Source organism: Calypte anna, chromosome Z (assembly GCF_003957555.1).
Source record: "Calypte anna isolate BGI_N300 chromosome Z, bCalAnn1_v1.p, whole genome shotgun sequence".
Taxonomy (NCBI): Eukaryota; Metazoa; Chordata; class Aves; order Apodiformes; family Trochilidae; genus Calypte; species Calypte anna.
Genome location: NC_044274.1, coordinates 65,547,435 through 65,574,700, shown reverse-complemented (window position 1 = coordinate 65,574,700; position 27,266 = coordinate 65,547,435). Strand labels below are relative to the sequence as shown.

At 48.3% G+C, this 27,266-nt stretch overlaps 1 protein-coding gene across 4 annotated transcripts in view; it reads right to left on the bottom strand.

Moving 5' to 3' along the window:
* PLPPR1 (phospholipid phosphatase related 1) overlaps positions 1–27,266 on the bottom strand; it is a 132,452-nt gene that overhangs the window by 50,712 nt on the left and 54,474 nt on the right. For all 4 annotated transcript variants that reach the window (XM_030467885.1, XM_030467883.1, XM_030467882.1 and 1 more), the window contains one exon: positions 24,519–24,627. In XM_030467885.1, the coding sequence (XP_030323745.1) occupies positions 24,519–24,581 (63 nt within the window). In that variant the 5' untranslated portion in view covers positions 24,582–24,627. The remainder of the gene's footprint in view (positions 1–24,518; positions 24,628–27,266) is intronic.

Sequence of the window (27,266 nt, the reverse complement as noted above, 5' to 3'; positions counted from 1 at the left end):
TGTTTGTTTGTTAGTTTTGTTGTTTTGTTTTGTAGCATCCTACATTCTCTTCTCATAGACATCAGGCCTAAGTATTTTCTTCTTCACATCAGGTTACATCACTTTAACAGAAAGAATATAATGTCAGGTGTTTTTCTGATAAGAATACACAAAAACTAAGCAGGTTGTCTAGTAAGGTAGTAATAAAACTGAACTGGAAACAGAACGGAACACTTAATCCAGCTGCTGCTGTTCTGACTCGTGCTGTGCCTGGAGATCTCCCAAGATCCTTTCCCACTTAAATTATTCTCTGAGTCTATAATCCTTCTTCTAACTCAAGTAAGTACTGACGTAGGTACCTAACTGCCTTTCTTGTTCAAATCACACCACTGTGTTTTTTCCAAGTCTCAACCTGTCTTTCTCCTTTCTCTCCACAAAAAGACCCTTGCAATAAGAGTGATAAGCCTGAAACTCAGCATTGATAAACAAAAGGTGGTAAGTACTCATATGAAACCAACACCATATAAAGAACTCTGTTCATACCATTTCATCACTTTGAGAGTTTCAGTATGTTTCCTACTATTATAACAGAGCTGCACAGTGATGACTATAAAATTAATAAAAAAGAAATCTGCTATTCCATCCATTTGAAAGGTTAATTCACTCCCTTGTAAATGGAATATAATATTGGTCAGGCACTAATAAGAAACTCGATTATATTATGAGGTACCTTTACACATTTTTGCTATAATTTTATTAAAAATGCACTATTGATTATATATTACAATAAATAGAGCAATTTGATCAAGAGATCCACTTTTAAAACATAATATCACAAACTATTTTTGATGAAATTTAAAGGCCAAACCTCATCCTCTCCATAAAGCATGCAAAACTCACAATGACTCTTGAAAAATCAAGCAGACTGTTATATGTGGTTTAATCTAAATAAAAGTGGTATTAATTCAATAATGCTCTACATCTGCACAAAATAACCACAAACTGAAAGTCTGTGTTTTAATAAAGTGCATAACAAGTATCAATGTATTATTATTAGAGCTTCTTCCAGGTATGGAAAGTCTACACCTCAGAAATAAGCCATTAAGTCATGGGGAACACTAATTTATTGATTTTGAGGACAGACATGCAACATTTAATAGCTGGAGGAAGGAAATTCACCTGTTACATATCCAAATGAAGCCATCATTGAAATTATAGAATTCACTCTACTTAAGTTGGTACAAAATAATTGTCCTTAAATTGGTCCAGTAATAATTGCATCATTACTTCCAAGATACTTTAATCTTACTGCAGCGTATTTTTGGTAGATCCCATTAATTATTACTGTAGAATAATAAAAAGTTAACAATGCTGTAGAATTATGAAAAGTTAATAAATTATTCAAACTTTTTTTAAATTAGTAACATCTTCTCCCTCACATGTCCTATTACATGGATTCTCTCATTTGTCTTCTCAGGTGATAAGGTTGCAAAGGAAGTGACATGAGAAAGAAGCACATAGCAGGGTTTTGGGGTATGCTTAGAGCTTTTGAGCAAAACAAGCCTGGCTTTTTGCAGTGTCTCTGCAAACACTGCAATTAACTGAAAGGCCACTGGACTCTAGGTATGTCTTGTCTGATGCAGACCTTAGTCCCACTAAGCACTATAAACACATCACTCAAAAGTAAGAGTTACAGACCTTTACTAACAGCCATTTGGTTTCTTGAACTGTGTAACAATTGTTTAAAAATCGACTCTGTACTTAGTAAAATATTGATTAATCATCCATCTAACAACCACTTCTAAAAATCTATCTGCAATAGAAATCTTTATAATTAAATCACTCTGTTTCAAGATGAAGATGCATCTTTATTCCTGACTCTTTAACTTAAAACTGGAGTGTTCCAGGAAGAGCTAATACAATTTATCATTGTATATTTATAACGAAGTCACAGATACCAAGTCTGAACTTTTGTATTAGAAGGACTTTTTTTAGGCAGAGCTTTGAGATGAAAGATAATCTGTGACAACTCATGAACTCTCAAACTGAGGGGCAATCTCTACTCATTATTGCATGCAATCATCATCACCAGTAATGATTTCATCGGTGTTAAGACTTGAGAGCTCATTTAGCATAATTTGCTCAAGACCTGACAACTATCAAAATATCTTCTGCCAGCAATACTCTCATTACTTCCTGCAAACATATTAGATATGGTCAGTTTCCATAAGTTTCTTCCACAGCCCCACTGGACTCACAGCTATGAACAAATATGACACATACAAAATTACCTGTAGGAAAGAGTGCACATTCAGACTTTGGGAATCTGAGCTGTGAATTACTTATAATACATCCAACACTTCACATCAATTCTTGGTGAAATCCACCACTTAATGGCAGTATAAGAAAATATATCAGGGGAAAAAAAAATATTCACAACCAAAAGGCTGGGATGGGGGATGGACTTGGGGGAAGTAGCAGGCTTCCCTTCAGGCTGACCCACAAGTCACAAAATAAATTAAGAAACCTGAAGTACAGTAGGGAGCTAGTTGTGATGCACTCATAATAGCTTGTGTGTGTGTGCATGTATATATGTGTGCAAGTGTGTGTGTGTGATACTCAGGTTCTAGTAACTGGGTTACCTATTTGTGCCTTGGAGGGAGAAAATATCACACTTTAGAAGCTACTTCCTTCCCACAAAAAGGCACTAGAATGTTCCATCAGAAGCTTGGGGAAGTTCCAGTTTGGTGCAACAAAGGAAGCTCAAGACTTGGCAGATTCCTAAAGCTGGTCTTTAAACTCTTTTGGAATTCTTAGAGAGCAGAGAATGCCAATATTCTTAAAAACTAAATTGCTTATATGAATGTTTGATGACTTCACCCTTGTAACACAGCCAAAACAAAGCCCTTTTTTTTCAATGTCTGGGATATCTGGTGAGGAGCAAGAAATTTAGTCCTCTGGCAGCCTGATGAAATTGGACATGATGCTTACAGAGATCTATTTTACTTCTGGAAATTGTCCTAATTTGAAAACCCTTGTCAAAAAGTTTGAATGGGTATGATATTGCAAAATATGTTTTAAGCATCCTGCTGTTCTGATAAGGCTTGATTTAAGACTACTCAGTACTGATCTGTGAGTCACTATTAATTCCTTTCCACCCTTTTAAAAACTTCATTTAACATATGCAAATTAGGTATCATGCTAAATACACACAAGTATATTCCTACAGACCACAGGAAAAAGTGTATGCTCACAGATGCAGATCAGAGAAAATGAAGCAGCTGGGTCACAGAGAAGTCAACAATATGATAATGCACTGCACCTGCAATGATTTCCAAGTTTTAATGTATCTGAGCAAATAAATAGCTCAACATTGTGTAATTGGGTGAAAAAATATGAAAAAACATCAAGTCTCTGAAGAAGACAAGCAAACAAAAAACACCAAGTAATACATCAACTGCTCCAATACAATCTGCAAGAAACATAAAAATCTAAGTATACTTCTGAAAAGAAAGGAGAAAATTTCAGCAGTGTTTTTCAAAGGTAATAGCACCATAGGGACATGGTGACCCATGTTACATATTGTGTCACATGAATTTTCACATTGCTATCCATTTTAAGCCTACCTGAAATTGCCTAGTCATTGCTGCAAATACCTTCCACCCTAGGTTTCAAACATATAATACAGAAAGCTCAAGTGAATGGTGCCCAGTTGCATATCCAATTTTCTTAAAACCTCTACACAATCAATTGTGATTATGAGTTTTTCTAGCAGTAATCTACTAAAGCTACGCTGTGGGTTTTTTTAATTTACAAATCAGCAAAATGCATTTCTACATAAGAAACAAAGCAAATGAAATCTCCCTGAGTGCTGCATAATTTTAAAAATGCAATACCTTTGTTTAAAAACCTGGTCACAGAGACCGAGCTATTATAAATTGAAGCAGTTCTCAGAAGCGTTGGCTCTCTCAGGGCAAGGTTAAACAGATAAAGCAGGATGTTCACAACATTTTTCTCAGATACCAAATGCATTTTTTTGTTATTCCCAAAGAGAAAGAATTTTCACACCTTTAATCTGTTCCTTGAAAACTGCACAGAATTCATTGGTGCAGACACTAAGATGTTTTTCAGGCTATCAAAGGGATTATTTAAAATGGGAAATTTTCAGGATAAAGAGGGAGGATACAAAATAGGCTTTCCGTCTCTGCAAGCAACAATACAATTCTTCGTTTATGTTTTAAATAAAAATACATTAAAACAGCTAATCTCTCTTGGGCAGTTTCTTCATGTTAATTTTGAAATTTCCTCAATAAGATAAGGAGAATCGAATAATAACCTGTATTTTCCAGAATGCCAAAAATGCCATTTTTGTCATGAGTTTTCTCTGCTTTTTGCCTAATTGTGAAGAACTAGGATTATTGTGTTATAAAGCTAAGTTTTAGCTTCCAGTCAGGAAATATGAGAGCTGCCTAACAATGCACAAACCTAATCCAACATTCAGGACACACTGATTCACTGAGATTAAGGCAATTTTACAATATGGAGTTAGTCATCTAGAATAAAGGAGGTCTGTGGCTGAGAGACAAAGAAACCAGACAATAGGGAATGACTGGTGAATGGGGAACATGGAGACATTTGGAAAGAGCAGCGAAGAGAAACAGATACATATGCTTAGTGAATAAAATAAAAAACAATGAATCCCAAACCACAGAAATGACTGGAGCATGGGAATTATGCAGAAACATCACCCTGCAACAAGGGGAGCTCCTTCAATGTGCACAGCATCTGTCACCACCAATTCACATAGTGGGTCTAACTAGAGGATCTAGCGACAAGCAGTGTATACAACACCAGCACATGACATGTCCCTCAGGGCATTTTGTCCTCACAGCATCCTAGGGGAGCAGAGAGCACTGCTGCTCTGATGACACAGATGGGGGAAAACAAGGCACAGGGCTCTAAATATCTATGTGCAAGACACTCATAGCAAGGGAAAGGACTGAGCTGGCACAAATGACCTGCTGGAAAATCCTTCTTTTCTGCCTCATCAGGAAACAAAATCAAAAAGCTCCACATGGTGGATGCTGGATACTGCTGCAGAAAAAGAGTCACTGATCATTGCAAATATTTGAAAGTTAGTTCAGCTTGAGATGTCTTTTTAAGCACTTCTATTAAAATCTGCCCAAAACGTAACGTCATTTCCTAGGAGAACTCAACATTACCTTCCCAAATTAAAACCTGTATTTTGAATATCAAAACCTGTGATCCTATGATCGTATGTACTCTATACAATTTTAATCATATCATTACAGACCTAATAAAATCAGCCAATTTTTCTTCTGAGAGAAGTTACTTTTTAAAAAACAAATATAAAGTCACTCCAAATATATTCTCTGTCTCTTAAAAATGTTTCCTTGAGGAACACAGCACACAGAAAAAGACATTTTTCTCCCTAAACACTGCTCAAAATTAGAGACCACCAGTCAGTACACCCAAATGTGCAAATATTTTGAGTTTTCAGCACATCTGAACAAAAAATTAGAATTAAAAAGTCACATGTCATGACTGTTATCAGTTCAGTTATTTTTCATGGCCTCTAAATCCTGCTGTGATGCTGATGACAAACAGAAGTTCAAAAGGCTCAATCACACAATTGATTTCAGTACTGCAGTAATTCTCCTGCTAAAGCGTAGTTCAACTGTTTGCTTGTCTATATGAAATAGTGGTAGGAAAATGTACACAGGCAGAAAATGGAAGAAAGCTTCCCTTCCATGCTTCAGTAAGTTGAAACTTTTAAAAATTATGTTTTAACTGATACTGGAAGATCACTCAACCTGTCCAAAACTGAATAGCAAAAAGTAAACAAAAATTCACCCCACTAATTTTAGAAACAGAAATCCAATGGCATTGTCACATACCAATACTTCAAACCAGAATAGATGTTAAGACTGCAGCTTCATATTTTCTATAATTTTTCATTTTATTCATGGGAGGAAATAAATTTTTCTTACAAAATCTTCAGGTTTTTTGCAACACAAAATGCATCAATCTGTCAAGAAGAAACAGTTTCCACTCTGCCTAGAAAAGCTTTCCTGAGGGCAGAATAATGGATTTAGCATGAAAAACTAGGATCTTCAGATTACAGAATGAAAGATGTCTGATGTTTTAAGTTTTAATGATGTAGTTTATTTGAATCTGCCCCTACTTCCTTGTGAATGTCAGGACTGTGATAATCTACAATAAAGTACAATGTGGCTCATACAGCAGACATAACAAAGTCACCTGGTATTCAGTATGTCTTTGATCAGTTTAAGACAATTTAATTAAATCTGCCAGAAAATTTCAGTGTTTCCATGTGCAAAGACATGCCTAAGATGTGTCTGGCTCCTGTAGAAGTAACTGTACTTGAAAATAAATCCTCTGATAATGCACACACTGAAACAATTCAAGGCCTCAAACCAGGACTTGTAGCATGAGAAGAAAAAGTTAATTAAAAAGCACCCCATCAACAGAAATGCCAGAGTAACTGTCTCTTGTTATTTTCTATACAACTGCTATAGTCATAACATCACAGAATGGTTTAGGTTGGAAGGGACTTTAAAGATCACCTTGTTCCAACCCCCCTGAATGGGCAGGGACACCTCCCACCAGACCAGGTTGCTCAAGGCCCCATCCAACCTGGCCTTGGACACTGCCAGGGAGGGGGCAGCCACAGCTTCTGTTGGTAACATGGACCAGTGTCTTACTTCCCTCACACTAAAGCACTGCTTGATGCCATAACTGCTGTTGACTCAGATGAGACTAGAGGATTTTCTCTGGAACAAAAAGAAGTGTTTCTTGCTGTTTGCTTCTTCAAAAACTACCACTCAAACACAATGGCTCAGAAGTCATTGCCATTCTATCCTCCTGAACTCACATTTAGCAGTGGGATGCGGCTGTCATAACACTGAACTATCCTTACAAGATCTATTAAGTGCATTCATCACACCATATTACACTTCCTATCACTAATAATAAGCATCAAATACGCTGCAAAAGCACATAAAATCACTTTGACCTACTAAATTCAAAGCCAAACTGTATTCCCATGCAGCCCCCTAATATGAGTTTTGTCTAGAAAGTTAATAGGGAAATGAGATGCAAAAAGACCACAGTGCATGGAAAGCACTGCTAGATTGAGACCTAAAGATAGCTCACCAGTCCATGTGGAGAGAGCTGGGATTCACCAGGCATTACACTGCTCCCACTTCTACACCTGATGTTGCCTAGATCTGAGGGAACATAACTGTTCTGACAATTTATTCCCTGCCTGCAGAAAACAGGGCCACTGCATACATAACACCTACCAGCTGTGATTTTACCTTTCCTCACCTTCAGCCACTACTCACATGGATGTCAAGTGGAAAAATGTAACACAGCACTCCTTGGGACAAACCCCTGAAAGCAGGGGTGCAAAATAATGAACACGCTGTGCTGAGGCATCATTACAAATGTTTTGGACTGAACTCTGTCACATGTCTCAGCAGGTGAAGCAGGAAGGAGATGCTCCACAAAGACTTTTGGCAACAAATGCCACCGTAAGTCAAAAGTATGTGAAAAAGGAAGAGTACGTGAAAATTTTTTCCTGCCATCCCAGATGCTGCTTCTCCTACTTTCACGCTTACCTACAATCCATAAGACCATGTTAGTGATCAGTCATGGCCACCAACAAATTCTCACACAGACTGCCACACCACTTGCATTTGCTGGGATAGAGCCAGGGCTAAAAATTAGTATAATGATTCCATTGTTAGCCTTTAAATCTACTCATAATGTGACACTGTGTTTCTAATTAGGGGCTCAAAATGTTGATTGAACATTTCTGTCATTTCAGATTAGACATTGCAGCTATCTCACTATTATTAAAAGTTTATATTCTGAACATAAAAAGGAATCTGTAAAGTCAGGCACAGAGTCGAAGTTTTTATAATGAGCCATTCATCTCCAGGTCAGGTTTCATAATCTAGTCTACTACCAGTTAGCCAAGTGTGAGGAAAAAGAAATGAAAAAACAGGGAAATGTGAATAACTGCTGAAATTATAAGTGTCACACTTCTGCAGAACAAAACATAATAGTATTTTAAAAGTCACAACTGTTTGTGACACCCTTTTTCCACCACTGCCATCACAACTTCTCTGAAGGCACACTGCACACTGTGCAGTGAGAAAACATACCCTGGCAGGGCATCTGACACACAGTCAAAGCTCAGAAATTTTTTTTTTTTAGAGCATATATCTCAACACTTTTACTCACAGGACCGCATTCTATGGAAGACAATGGGGAGGAGCCACATTATGGAAACATGCCTATGATAATATTTGCTGACCATCTCTTTCCACACATTATCACCTAACATGTCTGCTGCTAAATTGCTTTCACATACAAAAATGTTACCAGAAAAGCAGGAAACATTACTTCTGACTGCCCTGTCTGCACATTTAGCAACTGCAGCATAGCATAACACAGCTAATCACTTCTCAGGGTTGCTTCAAAAATAGGGCCCATCCTAATCCAGGCAATCCAGAAAAGTGCTTGGTGTCTGGGGAGCTAAAAAGCATCTCCTTTAGCCTCAGAAGCATAGCAGTACTAAAAGAAAAACACGTTTACTGTGCCTTGAGATTCACGGACTTTTCAAACTAAATGACTGATATCAATGATCTTTGTGTTCCCAGCAGGAAATCAGATTTCCTATTGCTTAATGCTACAATGATTAACATAAGTCCATGAATTTCCAGTTCCAGTGGTGCTATATTCAAAACCTATACTGTGGAAAAAGGGGGAAGAAATACATGTTTTCATCAAATGTAGCAGAGAGAACATCTTTTCTGATTCTACCTGCTTTTGACTAATTGTTAATTTTAAATTGCATTTTAGTCAGAAAGGCTGACATGAAAACACAAAGAAAGTATGGGGCAAAAAGTTCTTTCCTCTTCCTCCTGTTAAAAGATACATTCTTATATGCATGTCACTCTAGTCTCCAGGTAGGAAAATTTATACCTCTGTCACAGGCTGCCAACCAGGCTACTCATTCATACAATTAGAGGACTAAAAATCTTCAGAACTGCTTTTTAAAAATGAGACATCTCAATCTAAATGGTGATAATTTGGTTTCTTCAGGGATTACTGACAGTTTTCATCCACTATTTACCTTTCTTTCTCTAGCTAATGGGATATAGTTGTGACCCGTTTTCTAAGGCAGAATAGCTCAACAGTTGCCAAGAGAGCACAGCCAGATTCCTTGGGGAAGCTAGACATAATCCAGCGGAGCACCGAAAGCCTCATACTATGCCCTGTGCGAAGCTTTACTTCTGGTTTTATTGCGAATGTCTTCTACCCCCATCAAGCTAGATTACTCCAGCAAGGAATGACCAGGCTAGTAAAAAAGTCCAGTTACAATCAGATTAAACACACAGAAATCAAAAAATTAAAAAATGGTCATGGCTGCAAAGGACCTCTGATGTCACTGAGTCAAACCACAGTTGATTGTCTCATTAGATTCCATTCCTTGGAATCCATTATCATGGATTCCATTACTACGTTTAAGAAATGCCTGTCCTGTGTTTGCCTCACCCAAGTTTTCACAGAATCACAGAATTGTCACAGCTGGAGAAGATGGCTAAGACCATCGTATCCAACAGTCAGTGTCCCCCCTCTAATAAAAAATATATAGCAATATCTGTGTCACCCACTGGAGCATGTCCTCTCATCCGTGTCTCATCTACATGGGTTTTAAATACTCCCAGGGATGGTGATTCTACCACCTCCCTAGGTAGCCTGTTCCAACACCCAGCTACTCGCTCAGCACATTCTTCCCAATCTCCCGTCTACACCTCCCTAGGGCAACATCAGGCCTTTTCCTCTAGTCCTGTCGTTATTTACTTGGGAGAAGAGGGAGGCTGTGGAGTCTCTTTCTCTGGAGACTTTCAAACACACAGGGATGCACGCCTGTGTGGCTGCCCAAGGTGATCCTGCTTTGGCGGGGGGGTGGGGCTAGATGATCTCCAGAGATCCTTAACAACCCCCTAACATTCTATGATTCTATGAACACGCCCCTCACGCTACAACCTCCTTTCAGGTAGTCGTGGATTGTGATCGCCAAGGGCTGGACTGTGACATCATTGAGCAACTGTCTGTGACCTCATGACCCTGCCTGCTTATATTAGGGCACCAGCAGAACCTGGCTCAGTCTGCCTCGTGCCTGGACTCCCACCGAGCGTCGCCGCGCGGTCTGGAGGCTTGAGCGAGGCTTCTCCTGGTGCTGGGTGGTGCTTTGGAGGCTGCCAGTGGCAGCTCTGAGTGCCTGTCCCGGAGCCAATCACTGTGTTTTCTTGGCCCTGCCTGGTTTAGCCAGCCGGGCACTGCGGGGTGTGCTTGCAGCAGCAGAGGTGAGCTGTGTGGGGAAACGTCCTCCTGGGGCAGACGTGGGGCCTGGGGAGCTGGGAGGGTGTCTGTCCTGAGGGGTGAGGGGCCTGGGCTACCCTTCCTTCCTTCTATCCTTCCTTCCTTCCATCCTTCTATGCTTCCTTCCTTCCTTCCTTCCTTCCTTCCTTCCTTCCTTCCTTCCTTCCTTCCTTCCTTCATTCCTTCCTTCCTTCCTTCCTTCATTCCTTCCTTCCTTGGGACATTCCGTGACCGTGGCCTCTCCCTTCTGCAGCACACAACACTCGTCACTGCAGCGTCAGCCATGGGGAACATCTTCTCTTCCTCTGTGTCCCCACGCGCAGTGCAGGGCGCGGAGACTGGGGCAGCCGACACCAACAGGAGCTGCCCCATCTGCCAGGACACATACGAAGACGCCGGCGCTGCCCACCTGTTACCATGCCTGCACCAAGCTTGCTTTGGCTGCGCAGTGCGCCACGTCCTGCGGGATGCTGCCTGCCCCCTGTGCAGCACACAGACAATGTCCCTCTTGCTCTCTGCGCGGGCGGATGACGATTTCATCATGCTTGACGTCGCAGATGAAGACCAGGGGGGAGACCAGGGGGCTGCGGGGCAGGGGCCCAGGCCTCTGGTGGACGGCTTCCTCCCTGAGGTCTGGGCAGACTTCTTCAGGAGCCACCCAAATCACATCCGGCCCCTGCTGCTGTGCCTGCGACAGGACCTCATGGAGATCTTTGAGGGAGAGTGGCAGAAGGTGATGGCGTGGGAGCACGCGCTTGCCATCTACCTGCGCACCTACGGGCTCCATGCGAAGGTGCTGACGCAGAAGCTGCAGCCCAGCCTGCAGGAACACGCGCAGCCATTCGTCCTGCGGATCATCACTGCCGCCGTGCTCCTGTGTGGCACGGACATCCGCCAGCACCTGGGCCTGGAGGGTGCCCGCACTGCCGGGGCGCAGGACGACAGCGCTGCAACCGGCCCCAGCGCCCCTCACCCGGCCTCCTCCAGCAGCTCTGCGCGCTCCCAGCTCGCAGTGTTGACACCTCTCCCTACTCGATGGGGCAGGGACTGCTTGCCCAGGGGGACTCCCTGGCCCACCTCAAAGAGGAGGGCTTCCAGCCCCATGGGGACTCCCAGGACCACCCCGGAGAGCAGGGCCTCCAGACCCCTGCAGACTCCCAGGGTCACCCTGGACACGAGGGCTTCCAGCCCCGTGGGCAGTCCCCAGCCCGCCAAAAAGGGGACACCTTCAAGACCCATGGGCACTCCCAGGCCCACCAGAGTCAGGATGGCTTCCAGACTCCTGGGGACTCCGAGGCCCACCAGAAAGAGGAGGGCTTCCAGCCCCATGGGGACTCCCAGGACCACCCTGGAGAGCAGAGCTTCCAGCCCCATGCGGACTCTCAGGGCCACCCTGGACACGAGGGCTTCCAGCCCCGTGGGCAGTCCCCAGCCCGCCAAAAAGGGGACACCTTCAAGACACTTGGCCACTCCCAGGCCCACCAGAGTCAGGATGGCTTCCAGACTCCTGAGGACTCCGAGGCCCACTAGAAAGAGGAGGGCTGCCAGGCACCTGGGGACTCCCCAGCCCTCCCCAGACAGGACGCCTTCCAGCCCCATGGAGATTCCCAGGCCCACCAGAAAGAGGAGGGCTTCCAGACACCCGGGGACTCCATGGCCCTGCAAGCATCCACACCTTGCAGCAAGCCCCAGCCCCTGCCCCAGATCTAGCCCCAGCCCCAGCCCCTGCCCCAGCCCGAGCCCCTGCTCCAGCCCTAGCCCCTGCCCCAGCACCTCCCAGGGGTAACCGCCACCACCACCCCGGCTCCTCTCCAGCTCCTCTGCAGATCTCAGGTGGTAGTGTCGACCGTCCCTCTCCTGGACGTGGCAGGGACTTCTTGCCTGGGGGACCCCGGCACCCCACAGTGCGCAAGGCCGGAGCCCCCCCTGGGCTGTCAACAGCCCTGCAAGAGGCTGCGCTGTCACTGACACCAGCAGGGAGGAACCACCGATTTCTTCTAACAAAGCCAAATAAATTCCTCCTCTCCTCACACTGTCTCTGCACCATGCTTTCTGCCCCTTTTCCTTGTGCCTTTCCCTCTCCACCATGCCCCACCACGCGTGGCACCAGCCTGCCGTGGAGAACCACGCAGTGCAGGAGACGCCGAGGGCACAGCGAGCACAGGGGAAGTGGATTTTGCTCCTGGAGGTCCAATCGCAACCCAACTGGGCATCACCCCTGGTCTCTGCTGGACTTCAAGAAAAGGAGGGGTTTGTGCACACACCCTCTCCCTGTGCAGACCACGCTGCCCTGTCATCAGTTAGACATGATGCTCTTAGCTGATCTGGCACAGCAAAGTCAACAGGCAGCCATCTTTTCCCTGCCGTTGACACCTCCCCACCCCATCTCGGTGTCTGCTGACCCCTGCACTTGTTAACAGAGAGAAATCAGTGTCTCCTGAGGGCAATTCAGAGCAAGAGGCTATGCTCTGAGTTACCTGTTGGAGGGCTGTGGCCCTCTGATAGCAAGACAGGAAGCCTTGGAGACACACACTAGCGTGCTCAAGTTGGCCTCTGTGCGTCTGCAGCAATGCACCCACAGCAGCACTGACTCCTTCATTTCCCTTGGGGCAATTTCCATTTAACTCCTTGACAGCAGATGGGGAGCTCTAGGCCAGGGTCCCCCTGACAGTCCACAACAGCTCTGGAGCACTCAAATCAGTCCTACTAAGGCAGGCAGGAGAAGACCCCCTCTCCTGATGAACGACGTTCTTCTTCTGTGAGAAAACCCCATGCAGGAACACCAGCAGCACATGGGGGGGGCGCGAGGGGGTGGGAGGGGTGATGACAAGCACACAGGCCCCAACCCAGGCAGCACCCCAGCCAGGGAGGCCACAAGGAGGGCTCGAAAACCTCCCCTGGTGCAACTTCACAGAGTCACGGAATAGTCACGGTTGGAAAAGACCTCTGAGATCACTGAGTCCAACCATGCATACACTCAACAATCAGAAAGAGAAAACAAAAAACAAACAAACCAAGAGAGACAGACAAACAAAATATGTACCAAGCCAAAACAATAACAACAAAAAGCCCCACAAAGGCACACAACAATCCCCCTACAATCTCTGCCACTACAGCATTCCCTGAAGTGCCACACCTACACCACTCTTAAATACCTTCAGGCATGGTGACTTAGCCTCCTCCCTTAGCAGCCTGTTCCAAAAATCACTTCAGGTGTGTAAGAGTTAGAGATGTCCTCAATGCCAGGGAATGCTTTTCCCATGTACCTGGGCCAAGCTCACTGCTCAGGAGCTCTGGAAAGCAACCATTCCCAGTGTCCACTACACCTGCTGCTGCAGCACTCCCCCACCTTCCCAAGATTTCAATGGAAAAGGAAATACTCAGCATTACAATTAGTCTTTTGACTGTTCTTCGTGTTTCTCTTGTGGAAGAACACCAGTTGCCTCATTATTTTGGCCAAAGACTGGTTATTGCATCCAAGCCCCCACACACAGGTGGCTCTGGAGATGATTGGTCACAAGCAGTTATCTCCTTTTCCCCTTTCAAATTTGAGAGATGCTTTCATCCTCGTCAGAAACCCAGAGTTGACCCTCTTGCCATGAAAACCACCCCAGCCTTACACATACCAGTTGAACATTCCTTTATTTGGATTATGATTTTGGTCAGTCTACCAGTGTTACTGTAAGTAAAAGAACCACTCCAAGAAAAAAAGACAAAAAACCCCCCCAAAACCAACCAAACAAAACCCCAATAAAACAAAAGAGTGATTTGTACAGACCAAAATAGTAAGCCGACTTAAAAAAAATGCTACCCCTAACAAAGATGTGGCGCCTAACTCCCTTGTGTGAACGGCCACTCCTGTAACCTCACTGCTAGTTAATTCACAGCACTTGTGCTGGCCAAGCTCCTTCCTTACACTTACAGGATAGGTTTGCCTCTCCCAAGTTTTCACAGAATCACAGAATTGTCACAGCTGGAGAAGATGGCTAAGATCATCGTATCCAGCAGTCAGTGTCCCCCCTCTAATAAAAAATATATAGCAATATCTGTGTCACCCACTGGAGCATGTCCTCTCATCCGTGTCTCATCTACACGGGTTTTAAATACTCCCAGGGATGGTGATTCTACCACCTCCCTAGGTAGCCCGTTCCAACACCCAGCTACTCGCTCAGCACATTCTTCCCAATCTCCCGTCTACACCTCCCTAGGGCAACATCAGGCCTTTTCCTCTAGTCCTGTCGTTATTTACTTGGGAGAAGAGGGAGGCTGTGGAGTCTCTTTCTCTGGAGACTTTCAAACACACAGGGATGCACGCCTGTGTGGCTGCCCAAGGTGATCCTGCTTTGGCGGGGGGGTGGGGCTAGATGATCTCCAGAGATCCTTAACAACCCCCTAACATTCTATGATTCTATGAACACGCCCCTCACGCTACAACCTCCTTTCAGGTAGCCGTGGAGTGTGATCGCCAAGGGCTGGACTGTGACATCATTGAGCAACTGTCTGTGACCTCATGACCCTGCCTGCTTATATTAGGGCACCAGCAGAACCTGGCTCAGTCTGCCTCGTGCCTGGACTCCCACCGAGCGTCGCCGCGCGGTCTGGAGGCTTGAGCGAGGCTTCTCCTGGTGCTGGGTGGTGCTTTGGAGGCTGCCAGTGGCAGCTCTGAGTGCCTGTCCCGGAGCCAATCACTGTGTTTTCTTGGCCCTGCCTGGTTTAGCCAGCCGGGCACTGCGGGGTGTGCTTGCAGCAGCAGAGGTGAGCTGTGTGGGGAAACGTCCTCCTGGGGCAGACGTGGGGCCTGGGGAGCTGGGAGGGTGTCTGTCCTGAGGGGTGAGGGGCCTGGGCTACCCTTCCTTCCTTCTATCCTTTCTTCCTTCCATCCTTCTATGCTTTCTTCCTTCTATGCTTCCTTCCTTCCTTCTATGCTTGCTTGCTTGCTTGCTTGCTTCCTTCCTTCCTTCCTTCCTTCCTTCATTCCTTCCTTCCTTGGGACATTCCGTGACCGTGGCCTCTCCCTTCTGCAGCACACAACACTCGTCACTGCAGCGTCAGCCATGGGGAACATCTTCTCTTCCTCTGTGTCCCCACGCGCAGTGCAGGGCGCGGAGACTGGGGCAGCCGACACCAACAGGAGCTGCCCCATCTGCCAGGACACATACGAAGACGCCGGCGCTGCCCACCTGTTACCATGCCTGCACCAAGCTTGCTTTGGCTGCGCAGTGCGCCACGTCCTGCGGGATGCTGCCTGCCCCCTGTGCAGCACACAGACAATGTCCCTCTTGCTCTCTGCGCGGGCGGATGACGATTTCATCATGCTTGACGTCGCAGATGAAGACCAGGGGGGAGACCAGGGGGCTGCGGGGCAGGGGCCCAGGCCTCTGGTGGACGGCTTCCTCCCTGAGGTCTGGGCAGACTTCTTCAGGAGCCACCCAAATCACATCCGGCCCCTGCTGCTGTGCCTGCGACAGGACCTCATGGAGATCTTTGAGGGAGAGTGGCAGAAGGTGATGGCGTGGGAGCACGCGCTTGCCATCTACCTGCGCACCTACGGGCTCCATGCGAAGGTGCTGACGCAGAAGCTGCAGCCCAGCCTGCAGGAACACGCGCAGCCATTCGTCCTGCGGATCATCACTGCCGCCGTGCTCCTGTGTGGCACGGACATCCGCCAGCACCTGGGCCTGGAGGGTGCCCGCACTGCCGGGGCGCAGGACGACAGCGCTGCAACCGGCCCCAGCGCCCCTCACCCGGCCTCCTCCAGCAGCTCTGCGCGCTCCCAGCTCGCAGTGTTGACACCTCTCCCTACTCGATGGGGCAGGGACTGCTTGCCCAGGGGGACTCCCTGGCCCACCTCAAAGAGGAGGGCTTCCAGCCCCATGGGGACTCCCAGGACCACCCCGGAGAGCAGGGCCTCCAGACCCCTGCAGACTCCCAGGGTCACCCTGGACACGAGGGCTTCCAGCCCCGTGGGCAGTCCCCAGCCCGCCAAAAAGGGGACACCTTCAAGACCCATGGGCACTCCCAGGCCCACCAGAGTCAGGATGGCTTCCAGACTCCTGGGGACTCCGAGGCCCACCAGAAAGAGGAGGGCTTCCAGCCCCATGGGGACTCCCAGGACCACCCTGGAGAGCAGAGCTTCCAGCCCCATGCGGACTCTCAGGGCCACCCTGGACACGAGGGCTTCCAGCCCCGTGGGCAGTCCCCAGCCCGCCAAAAAGGGGACACCTTCAAGACACTTGGCCACTCCCAGGCCCACCAGAGTCAGGATGGCTTCCAGACTCCTGAGGACTCCGAGGCCCACTAGAAAGAGGAGGGCTGCCAGGCGCCTGGGGACTCCCCAGCCCTCCCCAGACAGGACGCCTTCCAGCCCCATGGAGATTCCCAGGCCCACCAGAAAGAGGAGGGCTTCCAGACACCCGGGGACTCCATGGCCCTGCAAGCATCCACACCTTGCAGCAAGCCCCAGCCCCTGCCCCAGATCTAGCCCCAGCCCCAGCCCCTGCCCCAGCCCGAGCCCCTGCTCCAGCCCTAGCCCCTGCCCCAGCACCTCCCAGGGGTAACCGCCACCACCACCCCGGCTCCTCTCCAGCTCCTCTGCAGATCTCGGGTGGTAGTGCCGACCGTCCCTCTCCTGGACGTGGCAGGGACTTCTTGCCTGGGGGACCCCGGCACCCCACAGTGCGCAAGGCCGGAGCCCCCCCTGGGCTGTCAACAGCCCTGCAAGAGGCTGCGCTGTCACTGACACCAGCAGGGAGGAACCACCGATTTCTTCTAACAAAGCCAAATAAATTCCTCCTCTCCTCACACTGTCTCTGCACCATGCTTTCTGCCCCTTTTCCTTGTGCCTTTCCCTCTCCACCATGCCCCACCACGCGTGGCACCAGCCTGCCGTGGAGAACCACGCAGTGCAGGAGACGCCGAGGGCACAGCGAGCACAGGGGAAGTGGATTTTGCTCCTGGAGGTCCAATCGCAACCCAACTGGGCATCACCCCTGGTCTCTGCTGGACTTCAAGAAAAGGAGGGGTTTGTGCACACACCCTCTCCCTGTGCAGACCACGCTGCCCTGTCATCAGTTAGACATGATGCTCTTAGCTGATCTGGCACAGCAAAGTCAACAGCCAGCCATCTTTTCCCTGCCGTTGACACCTCCCCACCCCATCTCGGTGTCTGCTGACCCCTGCACTTGTTAACAGAGAGAAATCAGTGTCTCCTGAGGGCAATTCAGAGCAAAAGACTATGCTCTGAGTTACCTGTTGGAGGGCTGTGGCCCTCTGATAGCAAGACAGGAAGCCTTGGAGACACACACTAGCGTGCTCAAGTTGGCCTCTGTGCGTCTGCAGCAATGCACCCACAGCAGCACTGACTCCTTCATTTCCCTTGGGGCAATTTCCATTTAACTCCTTGACAGCAGATGGGGAGCTCTAGGCCAGGGTCCCCCTGACAGTCCACAACAGCTCTGGAGCACTCAAATCAGTCCTACTAAGGCAGGCAGGAGAAGACCCCCTCTCCTGATGAACGACGTTCTTCTTCTGTGAGAAAACCCCATGCAGGAACACCAGCAGCACATGGGGGGGGCGCGAGGGGGTGGGAGGGGTGATGACAAGCACACAGGCCCCAACCCAGGCAGCACCCCAGCCAGGGAGGCCACAAGGAGGGCTCGAAAACCTCCCCTGGTGCAACTTCACAGAGTCACGGAATAGTCACGGTTGGAAAAGACCTCTGAGATCACTGAGTCCAACCATGCATACACTCAACAATCAGAAAGAGAAAACAAAAAACAAACAAACCAAGAGAGACAGACAAACAAAATATGTACCAAGCCAAAACAATAACAACAAAAAGCCCCACAAAGGCACACAACAATCCCCCTACAATCTCTGCCACTACAGCATTCCCTGAAGTGCCACACCTACACCACTCTTAAATACCTTCAGGCATGGTGACTTAGCCTCCTCCCTTAGCAGCCTGTTCCAAAAATCACTTCAGGTGTGTAAGAGTTAGAGATGTCCTCAATGCCAGGGAATGCTTTTCCCATGTACCTGGGCCAAGCTCACTGCTCAGGAGCTCTGGAAAGCAACCATTCCCAGTGTCCACTACACCTGCTGCTGCAGCACTCCCCCACCTTCCCAAGATTTCAATGGAAAAGGAAATACTCAGCATTACAATTAGTCTTTTGACTGTTCTTCGTGTTTCTCTTGTGGAAGAACACCAGTTGCCTCATTATTTTGGCCAAAGACTGGTTATTGCATCCAAGCCCCCACACACAGGTGGCTCTGGAGATGATTGGTCACAAGCAGTTATCTCCTTTTCCCCTTTCAAATTTGAGAGATGCTTTCATCCTCGTCAGAAACCCAGAGTTGACCCTCTTGCCATGAAAACCACCCCAGCCTTACACATACCAGTTGAACATTCCTTTATTTGGATTATGATTTTGGTCAGTCTACCAGTGTTACTGTAAGTAAAGGAACCACTCCAAGAAAAAAAGACAAAAACCCCCCCCAAAACCAACCAAACAAAACCCCAATAAAACAAAAGAGTGATTTGTACAGACCAAAATAGTAAGCCGACTTAAAAAAAATGCTACCCCTAACAAAGATGTGGCGCCTAACTCCCTTGTGTGAACGGCCACTCCTGTAACCTCACTGCTAGTTAATTCACAGCACTTGTGCTGGCCAAGCTCCTTCCTTACACTTACAGGATAGGTTTGCCTCTCCCAAGTTTTCACAGAATCACAGAATTGTCACAGCTGGAGAAGATGGCTAAGACCATCGTATCCAACAGTCAGTGTCCCCCCTCTAATAAAAAATATATAGCAATATCTGTGTCACCCACTGGAGCATGTCCTCTCATCCGTGTCTCATCTACACGGGTTTTAAATACTCCCAGGGATGGTGATTCTACCACCTCCCTAGGTAGCCCGTTCCAACACCCAGTTACTCGCTCAGCACATTCTTCCCAATCTCCCGTCTACACCTCCCTAGGGCAACATCAGGCCTTTTCCTCTAGTCCTGTCGTTATTTACTTGGGAGAAGAGGGAGGCTGTGGAGTCTCTTTCTCTGGAGACTTCCAAACACACAGGGATGCATGCCTGTGTGGCTGCCCAAGGTGATCCTGCTTTGGCGGGGGGGTGGGGCTAGATGATCTCCAGAGATCCTTAACAACCCCCTAACATTCTATGATTCTGTGAACACGCCCCTCACGCTACAACCTCCTTTCAGGTAGCCGTGGAGTGTGATCGCCAAGGGCTGGACTGTGACATCATTGAGCAACTGTCTGTGACCTCATGACCCTGCCTGCTTATATTAGGGCACCAGCAGAACCTGGCTCAGTCTGCCTCGTGCCTGGACTCCCACCGAGCGTCGCCGCGCGGTCTGGAGGCTTGAGCGAGGCTTCTCCTGGTGCTGGGTGGTGCTTTGGAGGCTGCCAGTGGCAGCTCTGAGTGCCTGTCCCGGAGCCAATCACTGTGTTTTCTTGGCCCTGCCTGGTTTAGCCAGCCGGGCACTGCGGGGTGTGCTTGCAGCAGCAGAGGTGAGCTGTGTGGGGAAACGTCCTCCTGGGGCAGACGTGGGGCCTGGGGAGCTGGGAGGGTGTCTGTCCTGAGGGGTGAGGGGCCTGGGCTACCCTTCCTTCCTTCTATCCTTTCTTCCTTCCATCCTTCTATGCTTTCTTCCTTCTATGCTTCCTTCCTTCCTTCCTTCCTTCCTTCCTTCCTTCCTTCCTTCCTTCCTTCCTTCCTTCCTTCCTTCCTTCCTTCCTTCCTTCCTTCCTTCCTTCCTTCCTTCCTTCCTTCCTTTCCTTCCTTCCTTCCTCCTTCCTTCCTTCCTTCCTTCCTTCCTTCCTTCCTTCCATCCTTCTATGCTGTCTTCCTTCTATCCTTCCTTCCTTCCTTCCTTCCTTCCTTCATTCCTTCCTTCCTTCCTTCATTCCTTCCTTCATTCCTTCCTTCCTTGGGACATTCCGTGACCGTGGCCTCTCCCTTCTGCAGCACACAACACTCGTCACTGCAGCGTCAGCCATGGGGAACATCTTCTCTTCCTCTGTGTCCCCACGCGCAGTGCAGGGCGCGGAGACTGGGGCAGCCGACACCAACAGGAGCTGCCCCATCTGCCAGGACACATACGAAGACGCCGGCGCTGCCCACCTGTTACCATGCCTGCACCAAGCTTGCTTTGGCTGCGCAGTGCGCCACGTCCTGCGGGATGCTGCCTGCCCCCTGTGCAGCACACAGACAATGTCCCTCTTGCTCTCTGCGCGGGCGGATGACGATTTCATCATGCTTGACGTCGCAGATGAAGACCAGGGGGGAGACCAGGGGGCTGCGGGGCAGGGGCCCAGGCCTCTGGTGGACGGCTTCCTCCCTGAGGTCTGGGCAGACTTCTTCAGGAGCCACCCAAATCACATCCGGCCCCTGCTGCTGTGCCTGCGACAGGACCTCATGGAGATCTTTGAGGGAGAGTGGCAGAAGGTGATGGCGTGGGAGCACGCGCTTGCCATCTACCTGCGCACCTACGGGCTCCATGCGAAGGTGCTGACGCAGAAGCTGCAGCCCAGCCTGCAGGAACACGCGCAGCCATTCGTCCTGCGGATCATCACTGCCGCCGTGCTCCTGTGTGGCACGGACATCCGCCAGCACCTGGGCCTGGAGGGTGCCCGCACTGCCGGGGCGCAGGACGACAGCGCTGCAACCGGCCCCAGCGCCCCTCACCCGGCCTCCTCCAGCAGCTCTGCGCGCTCCCAGCTCGCAGTGTTGACACCTCTCCCTACTCGATGGGGCAGGGACTGCTTGCCCAGGGGGACTCCCTGGCCCACCTCAAAGAGGAGGGCTTCCAGCCCCATGGGGACTCCCAGGACCACCCCGGAGAGCAGGGCCTCCAGACCCCTGCAGACTCCCAGGGTCACCCTGGACACGAGGGCTTCCAGCCCCGTGGGCAGTCCCCAGCCCGCCAAAAAGGGGACACCTTCAAGACCCATGGGCACTCCCAGGCCCACCAGAGTCAGGATGGCTTCCAGACTCCTGGGGACTCCGAGGCCCACCAGAAAGAGGAGGGCTTCCAGCCCCATGGGGACTCCCAGGACCACCCTGGAGAGCAGAGCTTCCAGCCCCATGCGGACTCTCAGGGCCACCCTGGACACGAGGGCTTCCAGCCCCGTGGGCAGTCCCCAGCCCGCCAAAAAGGGGACACCTTCAAGACACTTGGCCACTCCCAGGCCCACCAGAGTCAGGATGGCTTCCAGACTCCTGAGGACTCCGAGGCCCACTAGAAAGAGGAGGGCTGCCAGGCGCCTGGGGACTCCCCAGCCCTCCCCAGACAGGACGCCTTCCAGCCCCATGGAGATTCCCAGGCCCACCAGAAAGAGGAGGGCTTCCAGACACCCGGGGACTCCATGGCCCTGCAAGCATCCACACCTTGCAGCAAGTCCCAGCCCCTGCCCCAGATCTAGCCCCAGCCCCAGCCCCTGCCCCAGCCCGAGCCCCTGCTCCAGCCCTAGCCCCTGCCCCAGCACCTCCCAGGGGTAACCGCCACTACCACCCCGGCTCCTCTCCAGCTCCTCTGCAGATCTCGGGTGGTAGTGCCGACCGTCCCTCTCCTGGACGTGGCAGGGACTTCTTGCCTGGGGGACCCCGGCACCCCACAGTGCGCAAGGCCGGAGCCCCCCCTGGGCTGTCAACAGCCCTGCAAGAGGCTGCGCTGTCACTGACACCAGCAGGGAGGAACCACCGATTTCTTCTAACAAAGCCAAATAAATTCCTCCTCTCCTCACACTGTCTCTGCACCATGCTTTCTGCCCCTTTTCCTTGTGCCTTTCCCTCTCCACCATGCCCACCACGCGTGGCACCAGCCTGCCGTGGAGAACCACGCAGTGCAGGAGACGCCGAGGGCACAGCGAGCACAGGGGAAGTGGATTTTGCTCCTGGAGGTCCAATCGCAACCCAACTGGGCATCACCCCTGGTCTCTGCCGGACTTCAAGAAAAGGAGGGTTTGTGCACACACCCTCTCCCTGTGCAGACCACGCTGCCCTGTCAATCAGTTAGACATGATGCTCTTAGCTGATCTGGCACAGCAAAGTCAACAGCCAGCCATCTTTTCCCTGCCGTTGACACCTCCCCACCCCATCTCGGTGTCTGCTGACCCCTGCACTTGTTAACAGAGAGAAATCAGCGTCTCCCGAGGGCAATTCAGAGCAAAAGACTATGCTCTGAGTTACCTGTTGGAGGGCTGTGGCCCTCTGATAGCAAGACAGGAAGCCTTGGAGACACACATGGGGGGGGGCGCGAGGGGGTGGGAGGGGTGATGACAAGCACACAGGCCCCAACCCAGGCAGCACCCCAGCCAGGGAGGCCACAAGGAGGGCTCTAAAACCTCCCCTGGTGCAACTTCACAGAGTCACAGAATAGTCACGGTTGGAAAAGACCTCTGAGATCACTGAGTCCAATCATGGATACACTCAAGAATCAAAAAAATAGAATACAAAATAAACTAAAGGTAAACAGAAAAAAAAAAAAAAAAAAAAAAAGAAAAAAAAAAAAGAAAAATAACAGAACGTTTCACAAAGCCACAAAAAAAACCTCTCTTCAAAATCAGCCATAGAGCATTCCCTGAAGTGCCTCCTTTACAACATTCTTAAATACTTCCTGCTATACTTACTCAGCCATCTCCCTGAGCAGCCTATTCCAGTACCTGACCAGTCTTTTAGGAAAGAAGTTCTTCCTAATACCTAATTTAAACCTCCCCTTCTGCAACTTCAGACCATTTCCTCATGTCCTGTCATCATTGACTCGAGAACAAATCTGACACTCATCCCCCTACAACCTCATCTTAGGTAGTTGTATAGGGCAATTAATTCTCTCCTCATGTTACTTTTCTTTAAACTAAATATTGCCAGATCCCTCAGCTGCTCCTCATATGACTACCTCTCTTTGCTGCTCACCATCTTGGTAGATGTCTTCGGGTAATGTTCCAGCACCTCAGTGTCTTTCCTCTAGTGAGGTGTCCAGAAGTAGTGAGGGGCCCAGAACTGAGCACAATCATTGTGGCACAATCACTGCCCTCGTCATGCTGGCCACACTATTCCTGATACAAGCCAATATGCTGTTGGCATTCCTGGTCACTTGGGCACACTGCTGGCTTATGTTGAGCCAGCATTCCATCAGCACCCCCAGCTACTTTTCTGATGAGGAGCTTTCCAGCCAGTCTTCCCCAAGCCTTAGCACTTCCTGGGGATTTGGCCTCCAGTCCATTTTCTCTAGTCCTATCATTGTTCACTGCCTACAACCTCCTTTCAGGTAGCTGGAGAGATCAATAAGGTCTCCTCTCAGCCTACTCTTCTCCAAACTAAACATTTCTAATTACCTCAGCATGTCCACAAAGGGCTTGTTCTCCAGACCCTTTACCAGCTTGGTTGCTCCTCTTTGAACTCCCTCCAGGAGCTCAATGCACTTCTTTTAGTGAGGGGCACAGAGCTGATCTCAGTACTTGAGATATGGTCTCACCAATGCCAAGTACAGGGGCACAATCTCTTCCTTTGTCCTGCTGGCCATACTAATCCTGATATAAACCAGGATGCTGTTGGAATTCTTGGCCATCTGGGCACACACACTGCTTGCTCATATTGAGCTGCTGACCAGCACCCCAATTTTATGTTCCATCTGAACTGAAATCAGAGCTTAGCCTTGTTTCCTAAGCCTGTTAAACACTACACTGTGAGAGAGATCAGACATTTCTGTAAACAAAGTGCATCAGCAACAGAGCTACAGGTCTGAGGAAAAATGGTAAGATGGTAGACCTACACCTGCAGCTACTGCCCACTGTCTACCAAATACCATAGGACCATCAGCAAATGGGGCAGAGGGAAAGCTTTAGAGCAAAGCTTCTACTTGTTCTTGCTTCCTTACCTAAGATCTGGCTAACTCATGCAGGACTATTTTCAGGGTGGCTTGGTGACACTGAGCATGAAGATGTATATTGAAGTTATCAAGTAAGTAAAAAGGAAGTATCAAGTAAGAAAGCATTATGGACAAACAGCATGACCATCAAGTGACAATATCTGCAGGGTAGAGATGCCTTCTATGTCAACTTGTCAACTGAATGCTGCACTCACCTCAACAAAGATGAAGCAGGGGATGATGGAGTAACTTCTCTGGGTATTGTTTCCTAAAGCCATTTCTCATCACACTTCTTGGGCAGGCACTGTTCAGAATTTTATTATCCTGAAAAAAAAGATGGTATTTCAGTATGTTTCACATTTTTGCAAACACATTTAACACAATGAGGTTCATAACATGGAGTACTGACATACTGGGCCAGGTATACAGATTTAAAAGAAACTAAGGTCTAACATGAGGTCAGAGGAAATAACCTGAGAAGGCACTCCCTTTGGAGAACAAAAGCAAGAGATAGACACAGACTACCAGATACATAATCTACAAATAAAAGAACAAGCAATGGCTCCCAAGTAAAGGCTTCTTCCTGACGACTTAAAAGTCACATTTTTAGCCTACTGTCCTGCCTACGGTCTGCTCTAGATCAACCGGTTTTCGTAACTGACTTGTGAATTTGTACTTTAAAGGACATACCTACAGTACACTACTTGTATCAGCAGGTCACACACCCCAAAAAACTCCTAACAAACAAAATACAACAAAAAAGCATCCTACAACAAAAAAAGGGACCAAGCCCTTATCGAAGAGCCTTTCTAGTTGCCAGTAAGTTAATGCATTAACTCACAAAACCCTACCTACTCAGCATTGCTTCAGGCTAATGACTGTTCTAATTAACATAACCTTAGAATACTCTGTGCTAAGACACTTTGCCTCTTTACAGTGCAAAAAGGGGGAAGGAGAGAAGATTAACATGCCTTTTTTTTTTTTTTTTTCTAGGAATGAATGTGCTTTTCTGCATGCCTGAGGTAACACATTACTTAGATGACTTTAGAGAGAGGATCCAGGCTAGCAGGGAAGGGGGCTGGAAATGGAGCATGAAGCTCAGAGCTGCCAGGAGCACACTTGCATGGAGTATCAGACACAGAAGAGAATGAGAACCCTTTGCTATCAATTTGAATGTGGGCACATCAAGCAAGAGCAGAGATTTAGGTGGCCCCAACCTCATCTCCATCATCCACACACAAACCCTGCCCTAGGCATAAGTATTTCGTCAGTCCAAGGAGAGGGGAGGAAGAAGGTGAAAACAGCAGTGTTTTCCAGAGGATGTTGTCATCTACCCCCAGCTCTTTGACCTCACCAGCACCTGGGTGGCAATTTAGGCACTGGCATATGGAGCCACAAAGTGCTTTCTCACCAGCTCACAGCAGGATTCCTGGAAGAAATACTATTATCAGAGTGCTGGGTTCAGCAGAGGTTACTAAGTCTGACTGAGGAGCTGGATCAGCTCCCAGGGCTTGCCACCTGCACAATGATGCAGGCTCTTGTCTTGCCACCTGTGAACTACTCAATATATTTCTTACTGCAGCTCTTCATAATTCACCCCAGAGCTGTAAAATACACAATGTATAGGATAGTTTTGATAATACTGTTTTAGGCATATCACAGTTACAGTGACTTCAGTGAAGCCACATGCTGTGTCCGAGTGGCTTCTGAACTACCAGCCACTGAAAAATGCAGTTCCAGGTCAAACAAAATACTCAGGAAATGTTGCTTATATCACACTTCAGGCACTCCCACCCTACACAGTACCCCAGTTCTGAAATACATATATTCTGGATTTTCAAAATGCTTGTTTTCCCAAATATTCTTCAGCTTTAATTGAGAGATAAAATGGATTTCAGGGGTTAGTGTCACTGTTTAAAAAAAGTGCAGTGTAATCTAACCCCATTTGGACTGTGGAAAAAATTTCTAATAATTTATTTTATAACAACACTTTTCATACCGCCAGCTCTTGTGCCATGTTGTTCTCCCTTTAGCTTGGCAAACACATAGCAGGTCAAAGCGTTAGAACAGCTTACAGAGAATTAATCCACTAAACTCTTTTTGTATCCTGGAGATACACTGTCAGCACCTTTTTTTTGCAAATTTTGTTCTTCAAATGGCTTAGTGCAAAGATGTTGTCACGGTTTAACACTGGCCCGGCAATTAAACTGAATAACAGACGCTCCCTATTAATCTCTCTCTCCTCCTTGATAAAGAAAGGAGAGAGAATAAGGGAGAGAGACTTATGGGTTGGAAACTAAACTACACAACTTTAATGAACAGTAATGATAAATAGGAAAAATTACTAAATATATACAAATATACAGGAAAATGGAAACCACATTCCTCCTCCTTTCCCCCAATAACTCTCACGTCACCACCGAGGCTGCAGGGCAGCCCTGGGAAAGTCCAGGCTGGACTCCTGGAGTCGGCAGCAGTCGGGAACCGGAGGCAGGAACACACAGATATGGGCTGGCACGGATCAGGACCACAGGCAGACGAACGGACGGGATCCTTCCAGGATGCCAGGTGAAGGAAGGGAAGAAGGGAAATCAGGAAATCCAGAAGTCTGGAAATCTGGCTCGGCCCTCGTGATGCCTCAAATTTATACTGAGTGTGACGTATATGGGATAGAATACTCTGTTTGGTCAATTCTGGCATCTATCTTGTCTGTTCCTCCCCAAAGGAGGGCTCAGGTGGGACATCTTTATCCTCCTGGACAGTAAAATGTTTTCCTCAGAGCTGAGCAGTGTCCTTGGCTCTGCATACCAGTCTCTAGCAGTAACTATAAACATCAAGTGTTATCAATCCTAGAAGCACACACTGTCTGAGAAACTTGCTGTTAATTTCAGCAAGTGCAACTACTTAAAGAGACTTAACTAAAAGTAAAAGACAGAAAATCACCTTTATCCTGGCCCAAACCA